At 38.8% G+C, this 9,427-nt stretch overlaps 3 protein-coding genes across 3 annotated transcripts; all 3 read left to right on the top strand.

Moving 5' to 3' along the window:
- LACBIDRAFT_303958 (uncharacterized protein) lies at window positions 1–1,091 on the top strand (the record flags this gene model as incomplete). Its single annotated transcript, XM_001890997.1, has 3 exons — window positions 1–253; window positions 308–520; window positions 574–1,091. Coding segments are annotated over 3 exons (984 nt in total), but the record flags the coding sequence as incomplete, so codon positions are not given.
- Window positions 1,092–3,726: 2,635 nt separating this feature from the next.
- Window positions 3,727–5,008, top strand: LACBIDRAFT_336073 (uncharacterized protein; the record flags this gene model as incomplete). The annotated part of the gene is made up of 7 exons (XM_001890996.1): window positions 3,727–3,736; window positions 3,779–3,979; window positions 4,048–4,125; window positions 4,182–4,474; window positions 4,685–4,691; window positions 4,789–4,820; window positions 4,970–5,008. 7 exons carry the CDS (start codon window positions 3,727–3,729, stop codon window positions 5,006–5,008), a joined length of 660 nt encoding a protein of 219 aa, XP_001891031.1.
- Window positions 5,009–6,161: 1,153 nt separating this feature from the next.
- Window positions 6,162–8,894, top strand: LACBIDRAFT_336072 (uncharacterized protein; the record flags this gene model as incomplete). Its single annotated transcript, XM_001890995.1, has 4 exons — window positions 6,162–7,530; window positions 7,909–8,016; window positions 8,302–8,502; window positions 8,557–8,894. 4 exons carry the CDS (start codon window positions 6,162–6,164, stop codon window positions 8,892–8,894), a joined length of 2,016 nt encoding a protein of 671 aa, XP_001891030.1.
- Between the last annotated feature and the right edge of the window lie 533 nt (window positions 8,895–9,427).

The raw sequence follows: 9,427 nt of genomic DNA, 5'->3' as shown, positions 1-9,427 counted from the left end.
ACATATTATAGGGCGATGCATGCCGACCGAATGATCAAACAACATATGGCAGGATCCTATACTGATGGAGCGTCCACTGAGCCATCGACGACACCCTCGCAGCTGTGTCGGCCAAGTGCCAGCTCATCCGCAAGGCTCACTCCGAAGGGTGGGTTGCAGAGGATTGTGTCTGCCCCTCCCATCTCTCAAGATATTTTGCCCGACTCGAATAATCCTCAAAGGCAATTCACACAGATTTTTATTTCTCTGCTAAGTATGTTTCGTAGAATAGTAACATGTGCAAGTTCATTACTCATCACGGATCTAGGCGAACATAATGCGGAATGCACCACTGTTTCTTGGACGACGTGGCCCAACATGGCATTCAAATTGAAGAAGGTCATCGTCGGGTGGGACTCCGATGTGGTTGATATAGCTTTCTGTAGGGCTTTCGCATATGGGAAGATCAGTAACAAGCAGTGGCGCCATCTCTCGAGACTCATTCTCGAAGGTGTTCTCACTATCAAAGACTGGACAGCAGGTAAGCGAGCTTTGTTCGCCAATTAACTCGTATGTATTCACGACATTCTTTAGAGCAGAAACAGATTCCTGAAACCGATGCTCGCTTTGGCGAAATTCCCGTCGTTCTCAACTTGCGTGGCTTGCCTATGGTGTTTATCAAAGACTCCTCCAACTGGGTGCGCCAGAACTGCAAAATTGACTCAGCAACTCCATATACGCCATGCGCTCCCTCTGCTGCTTCCTCTCCCGCTCTTCTTTCATCCAAGAAGCGCACCTACGAGGATCTGTCCCTGGTTACTGAAGAGAATGCAAGGAGAGAGCATCGTAGTGTTTCCACTCCTGCGCAAAATGAGATGGAACCGTCGGCAAAGCGCCAGCGTCACGTTACGTTCTCCTCTCTTCCGATGACCATGTTCTATATGAAACATCGGCAAGAACAGTTATTACAGAAGAGTACAGCTCGTCATTCACCATTCAACCAACCCTCTTCATCGTCATCGAGCCAAGCTACCCTCGCTTCAAAGCCACCTGCAAACCAAGTCACCAAGTCTATCTTAGGAGGTCGTTACAAGGGCAGTGACCAGTCCTAGTAAAAACTCTACTGGTTTCCTGAAAGATTGATCATGCATCGGTTATCCTATGATGAGGCAAGTCTTTTCTTCTTTCCATGTACTTCCACGATACTGATTGATCTCAAGACTGCTTGACTACTAAGCTCTTGAACTCTTCATTTACCTTGGCTTATATAACTTTTGACTTGTTAGCACCTTGAACACTTTCATTACGTACCATAACTGGGGTTTTTTTGGAGGGATCTTTTATTGCCCATAATGCTTCTTTAACTTTTGGACTTTTAACTTCCCTTTAGTTGCGACAATGATATTTCACAGTTTACTTTACTGATTGTCTTATAGTTACATAGATTACCCTACTTTGGCTTTAAAGTATTCACCATTTCTTACAGACTGAAGATATTATTGTCCTATTTTCATTCCTTCCTCAATAGATTCAACAACTTTCTGAATATATTTAATGTTTGGAATATATACAGGCTTTTAAATCTATAGTTAAATACCCTTCTGAATATATTCAGCCCTATAGATTTTATGTAATTCAAGGACTGAATATTATATAAAAGCTATACATATATTCAGAGAAGGGGTGCTGAATATATCACCCCTCTGAATATATTTAGTCTTTGAATCTATAGAGCTGAATATATTAAATATCCTTCTGAATATATTCAGGGACCTTTGGAATATATACAGTTCTCTAAATATATACAGTTCTTGGGATATATTATGTACCACTCTTCAGAATCTATACAGTATCTTTTCCAATCTATACAACAATCTTTAAATATATTCTAGGGAAAAAGTAAATATATTTAACATCTGTCTAAATATATTGGAGGAATGCCAAAAAGAGTGAATACTCTTCCACAATTATACAACAACTTCATCTTAAAGAAGAAAGCTACATATATCTGCTGAACATCCAAGGGCAGGCTTCAGTAGGTCCCCTCATGAGTAATTGTGAAAATCAGAAAGCTTGCTGAGTAAAAATCTCTGCTCAGTATTATTAATTTTAATTGCATACAATCATGTACCTCCTACCCCACTCAGTGTCTCTCTCACCATTATTAATTATTACTTAAATCTCTGCTCAGCTCCTTCAATTTTAAATACATGCAACTACATGCGCCCTTCCACACTCAGTGCTTCTCTCACTATTATTCTTACTTATCCAAATCTCTCCTCAGTATCTTCAATTGCCTCTTGAATCCCACTACCAGTTGTGAGTATAAGGTAGGATATTGGAAGGACATTAGATACAGCAGCTGGTAGGTTTACTCTTCTATTTTGGACATAGATAGGAACCCTAACTTCAGGTTCCTTACTTACTTTTTTGCATCAATACTACCATCTGTGCCTTACATCCTTTGACTAGTGCCCATGTCACACAAGCCTGAAGGGCTTTTGTTCTATCATCAACACATCAAGCCAGCTGAGCACCCTGCCATGTGCTCACTGGCAAGAAGTGAGCACTGACATGTTGTCAGCCATCCATGTCTTCTCCTCTGAATTTCACACTGAGACAAGTCTTTGAGCACTAGTATTTCAGTCTTGTAGTTTAATCCCACTATTACTCTGCACTGGCACTCACTTCAAACAGAAATTAGGCTCTTGCACTTATTGTTATCCTCCCAAAAAATGTGTGATGTGATTCAAAAAGGTATAAAGGCTACCATACAAATTATAAACCTGAGTATTGTAGGAGAAAATTGAAATAAGTGAGATACATTGTGTCAATGTCCCATCATCCCAGCTTCCCATGCCATTTGACTTCAAACAGAAATTAAGCTCTTGCACTTATTTTTATTCTTCTAAAAAATGTTTCAAGTAACTCTGAAAGGTATAAGGCTACTATACAAATTATAAACCAGAGTATTGTAAGAGTGAATTGAATTGAGATGCATCCACAATTTTCAATAATACAGCCAAACAATATGAATGGCTGGCACAAGTGCAGAGCATTGGTTAGAGGCTCTGTGTATTCTGATGTTCTATGCCAAATATCTAAGAGCAACCTTCATTACCAAATCTATAGTAACCTCAATGAAGTTGGCCATGTAGGGAGGACATCACATGACTTCATGCACAAATGGCTGGCACAAGTGCAGGAGATTGGTTAGAGGCTCTATATTCTGAAGAAATTTTCAGAGGACACTATTGTAAATTCTGATGCTCTATGCCAAATATCTAAGAGCTAGCTTTAATACTGAACCAGAAGTAACTTTGTTGTATGGGATAGGATGTATCAATGGCAAGAAGTTATTCTGTTCTGCTGAATATAATGCAACTTCTTTTTGGGAGGGTAGGACACCTGCCAGCTCTCAGATAAAATCTATTCAAAGATGAAAACTGTATAAAGCAAAAAAGAATTCATTTAGTAGTGTGACATTTTGTGACATTTTATGCTCTTGGCTCCAAAAAGATTTATTCAGCCTAAAAAATTATATCCAGTGGTGAAAACATAGAATATATTTAATTCAGAGTCTTGGCACTTGAAAGATTTATTTAGTGCAAAAAAATAGATTCAGTATTGTGACAGGTAATTGTGTGACACTTCAACTTAGAAATACAAAATAGATACAGTAGATTTATTCAGTACAGTAAATAAATACAGTACTACTATTAGTCATGTAATATATACTGAAATTACATGACTAATAGTCAGTAGTCAGTGGGTGACTGAAGTGATTCACCAATGCCAGAAAGTCTAGAAACTTCATTGGCCTCAGTTCTCAATTCAGTTTTTCAATCCCGTCCCATATCATCCCCTCACCTTGGGACTGTTAATCCCTCTCATATCTCCCTCCCGCTCAATGTGTTGGGAAAAAATCTTTCAGGCAAAGAAGATATTGAGATGGGCGCCCTTAGTGAATTATCATCGTCATCTGAAGACGAAGATTCTGGTGGGTTGACATGTTACCTTTTTCTTGCATTTATGATCCGATAAAAATCAATGTTTACTGTATTCTAGAGCATTCGCCAGCTAGGCCTGCGAAAAAAACAAATCCTGAGGTGCAACCGTCTGACAATGACAATACCGACGATGAAGGTGAGGCAGGAGCTGTGTTTTTGCTTTTGTTTTCTGCTGAAGCTCATCATTGCCAGAATCTTCATTGTCATCATCAGATGAGTCTACAGACAGTGGTGTCAAGAAGCCTATTGGGAATACCTCAGGCAACAGGGGTGGAAGGGGTGATCCTGGAAACTTGAAGAAACCCAGGGTTGGCTCATCAAAGGTAGACACTAAGGGACCCAAAGCGGAGGGTTCCCAAGCAACTGGTGGCAAGGATAATCCTAGGAAACGCTCTCGATTCGGTTCTATTGGGAATTCTCCAGATAAGCCAATCAATGTTGATGAGTTTCTCTCAATGTTTGAACCTGCAATACTGCACGATTATGTGCGTTTCATTTGATTTCAGTCTTGTCCATGCTAATCAGCTTTACTTGTGGGTGTGGGCCAGTGCTTTGCATGGCATGTATGAGTCCTTTCTGTGGACTCTAAATTTAATATTAGGAAATTGGTCATGTAATCACTTTACGATTTTCTGAGTTTTGTTCTATATTTGCAAATAGACCCTGAGCTCTGAGCCTAGCCATCAATATCATAGCAACAATGTGTGCTATTATTATTATTATTATTATTATTTCATTTTATAGCAAATTTTCCCAATTTTATAACTATTTTTCTGTTTATGGTAAAATATTCCCACAGTCCTGTTTGCATATATCTCAGGAAAGAGGATGGTTAGTTATATTTTGTGACCTATAATAGCATGCTCTATATATTTGTGATGAATTTCCTTTTTTGGGTTAAATTTCCCACAGTATCAGAAACACAGCCTCTCACTTAGCTCCATAAACAACAATTGTAGCCCCTTTCCTTACCTTTATAGATATATAAAAATAATGTCATGCAGACCATTCCTCATTGAGAAAAACACAAAATACTGAAAAAATTGGACACTTTTTGGAAATTGTCATGCAATATCTCAAAGAGCAAGAAGGCTGTAGCCATATTGCATAATATGACAATATTTTTACATAGTTGTCTTGATTTTCCATATTTGGATATGGACCCTGAATACTGGACACAGCCCCTTCAACACCATGGCAACAGAGAAGATCACTCTTAATTTTGGGATATTTTTTTCTGATTTTCTGGCAACTTTTAGGTGGTTTCTATATTTAGACATTGACCCTGAACCCTGAACACAGCCTCCCCACCTTACTAAACAATATTCTGATTTTTTACATATTTTTTGCTGATTTCTTTTACCATTTTTCCTGATTTTATGGCTGCTTTTCTGTTTAAGGGAAAAGGTTCCTGCGGTGATGAAAGGTAAATGAATCAATCAATCAATGAATGAAAATTTTGCCTAAGTCCTCAGTTGATAAAGAATGAGTCTTACTCGTAAACTCGTAAGGACTCATAATTTCTGATATTTAATGTTGCTAAACTCTTGGAGAGGCTGTATTCAGGGTCCAGGATACACTTCCAAATATGGGAATCTGCCCAAATATAGCTAGAAAATGATAAAGACATTAGTGTCTACAAGTTTCTTTATTTTTTCCTCATTTTCCAGCTATTTTCTATCAGTTGTTTTTTTTGCTCTGCCTATATTTAGATATGGACCCTGAACACAACCCCTTCAACATCATGACAACAGCAAATATCATTCCTATTTTTCTTCCCTTTTTTGGCTTACTTTATAATCATTTTACACAATCTTTCTGGCTTTGTTCTATTTTTAAACATGGACCCTGAACCCTGAACACAGCCCCTTCATGATCATGGCAATGGTGAATACCATACTTATTTTTCACTTATTTTTTACTGCTTCTCTGCCTATCTGTTTCTATTTTTCAGACAGCTTTCTATATTTGGATATGGTCCCTGAACCCTGGACACAGCCTCTCCAACTTACTAAGCAATGTTCTGATTTTCTACACATTTTTTGCCAATTTATATGCCATTTTTCCAGATTTTATGGCTGCTTTTCTGTTTAAGAGAAAAGGTTCCCGCGGTGATGAAAGGTAAATGAATCAATGAATGAAAAATTTGCCTAAGTCCTCAGTTGATAAAGAATGAGTCTTACTCGTAAACTTGTAAGGACTCATAACAAGTTCACTCTTTTCTATTGGAAAAATTTTGTAAGAGAGGCTCGAAATCCCTGGATGATTACAACAGAAAACGACACATCAAAGTCAGCTGTTTCTGATGAGAAAGAAATGCCAGAGAAAGTAGTATTGCAAAAATATGAGGGAATGTACATTGGATTGTCAAATGTTTATGATTATATTTACCGTCCTATTGCTTATGAGAAGATGTCTTTATATGACTGGATAAGAAAAGCAAAAAAAGAGAAACACACGAAAGAGGAGCAGCAGGAATTCGATGCTCACTATGACAAAAATGAAAATGAAGTTGAATCTGATGATGAATCAGTTACCGAAGGAGAAGATGAACTCAATTTCTTAGGTGGTGGAGCAACTACATGTGATATAGAAGATGAATCAATAGATGAATTGCTTGGTGAAGATTCTGATGATGAACTTAACAACTATGAAAATTTTTACAATGATGAACCTGATAGCCAAGAGTTTCTACCTGATCACCCTCAACATTGCACACACAAGGTAGTTGTTGTTGATGAGGAGAATGCTCTTATACCAAATTTTGTTGGCGGAGGCTTACCTCGCCGTGATCAAGGTGACAGAGAATATTACTGTTCTACTATGCTTTCTTTGTTCAAACCTTGGCGAAATGGCAAAGATTTGAAACTAGAAGATGAGTCTTGGGATGAAGCTTTTTGTGGCTATTCATTTTCAGCAAGACAACTTGAGCTTATGAATAATTTCAATATCAAGTATGAATGTAATGATGCCAGAGATGACTATTCTGCACAGATGAAGAAGAAAGGTGAAAGAGAAGGAATACTGGGCTCATGGGATGACACTGGAGGCAAACTTGATGCTAACTTTCCTGACTTTGGTGAAGATGGTCCATTGGATGTTGATGAATCGCTGTATATGTTGGGAGACCCCAATAGCATCAATAATCAGAAGCTTCATGAAATGAAGAGAATTGAGAATGTAGTTCAAAATGCAGGATGGCTTGATCCATGCATTGGCAATATTGATCCAGTGGATGTAAACTTCAAGCCAGAAAAAGAACGAACTGGATCTCAGTGGAATGTTCTTGTACAGTCACTAAAGAAACTCTTTCTTGAAACACGTTCAAAGAACCTTCCAGTGGCTAAAGCAGATAAAGAAAGAAATGGGACATCACAAAATGAAGTGGTTGTAGATGATATCAGCTACTTGGACAAAAAATTCAAAGCAAAGAAAGAAGAAGAACAGAAAATGATAGATGACATTGCCCAAACATTCAGTTTGAATGAAGAGCAGGAAAGAGCATTCCGAATTGTGGCCAACCATGCAACTATGAAAGAAAGTGAGCAACTTAAAATGTATCTGGGAGGTATGGGTGGAACAGGAAAATCTCAGGTTATAAAGTCATTAATAGCCCTCTTTGATAAACGTAATGAGGCACATAGAATTATGATATTGGCACCAACTGGATCTGCTGCTGCTCTATTGAATGGCTCAACATATCATTCAGCTTTAGGTGTAAAAAGTGTTTCCCGAAGAAACCATAATGAGAATTCAACTATGGCACAGGTCAGATCTCGTCTAGATGGTGTAGACTATATTTTTCTAGATGAAGTGTCTATGATCTCATGTTATGAGCTATATAAAATAAGTGCACAACTGGCCAAAGGAAGAAACAATATGGATGTACCCTTTGGTGGAATTAATATGATTTTTGCAGGTGACTTTGCACAGCTTATGCCAGTCCAAGGCCAGGCCCTTTACAATGGAACTGTTGGCACATCAGTGGATGCCTCCATGTCAGAACGTGGGCAGCAATCTGCTATAGGTAAAGCACTTTGGCACCAAGTGACTACTGTTGTGATGCTACGAAAAAATATGAGACAAAATACACAATCAGTGGAAGATGCCAAGCTAAGGACAGCTCTAGAAAATATGAGATATGCAGCATGTACTGTTGATGACATTATATTTTTAAGAAGTCGTGTTGCAGGAAGGTGACCTAACCAGCCAAAGTTGGCTGACAAACGTTTCAGAAATGTCTCTATCATTACTGCTCTGAACTCCCAGAAGGATCGAATTAATGAATTAGGTTCTGCACGTTTTGCAGCAGATACTGGCCAAACACTTACTGACTTTTACTCTGTGGATACACTGGGGGTTGAGTGTGATCCAGTCACTGGGAAAAAGCCTCATGGAAGACCTAAGAAAACTGCTGTATGCAAAACTATCAGTCCAAAGCTTCAAAATTTACTTTGGAACTTGCGCCATTCTGCCTCTGACCATGTTCCTGGAAAACTTTCACTGTGTATTGGTATGCCAGTTATAATACGAAATAATGATGCAACAGAATTATGTATAACAAAAGGTCAAGAAGGTCATGTCGTTGGATGGGATGCAAAGTTGGGCCCAAGTGGACAACAAATCCTTGAAACTTTGTTTGTAAAGCTTGATCGTCCTGCCAAGACAATCAAGATTGAGGGATTGCCTGAGAATGTAGTTCCACTAGTAAAGAACAGCAGGTCTATTGAATGTATCTGTCCAAGTGATGTTACTCTCACTATATCTCGTTCTCAAGTGTCTGTGCTGCCCAACTTTGCAATGACGGACTATGCATCACAAGGAAAGACTCGTCCATTTAATGTGGTGGATTTAAACAGCTGTCGTAACCACTTATCTTACTATACTGCTCTTTCTAGAAGGTAATTCCCACTTTCTCGATGGCTTCCAGAACCTTGTCCAGGTGAATGATATGTTCTTCATAGGATTTGGAGAATATTACTATGTCATCAATGTAAACAAGGCAGAATAACCATAAGTAGGGTGCCAAGATCCCTTGCATGACCCTCTGGAAGATGGATGGACCATTTCTCAAACCAAATGGCATTCTTTTGAACTGAAATAACCCTCTGTGTGTTCGGAAAGCAGTCTTCTCCACATCCTCTTCATGTAGCTCCAACTGAGTGAAACCTGACAGAGCATCTAATGAAGATAAGACCTGAGTGCCTGACAATGAAGAAAGGATCTCTGATTGACCTGGGATTGGGAATTCGTCGGGAATCGTAACCGCATTCAGCTTCCTGTAGTCGACGCAGAATCTCGGTTTACCATTGCAATACGCAATGACTACCGGCACACTCCACAGACTGATAGAAGGGTCAATCACGTGCTGCTCAAACCATTTATCCATTTGTTCATCCATCACACACAAGTGGCTACCACCTTTATCAAAAACTAAG

The sequence above is a fragment of the Laccaria bicolor genome, genomic scaffold (assembly GCF_000143565.1).
Source record: "Laccaria bicolor S238N-H82 LACBIscaffold_266 genomic scaffold, whole genome shotgun sequence".
Lineage (NCBI taxonomy): Eukaryota > Fungi > Basidiomycota > Agaricomycetes > Agaricales > Hydnangiaceae > Laccaria > Laccaria bicolor.
This window is presented reverse-complemented; position numbering and strand designations above follow the sequence as displayed.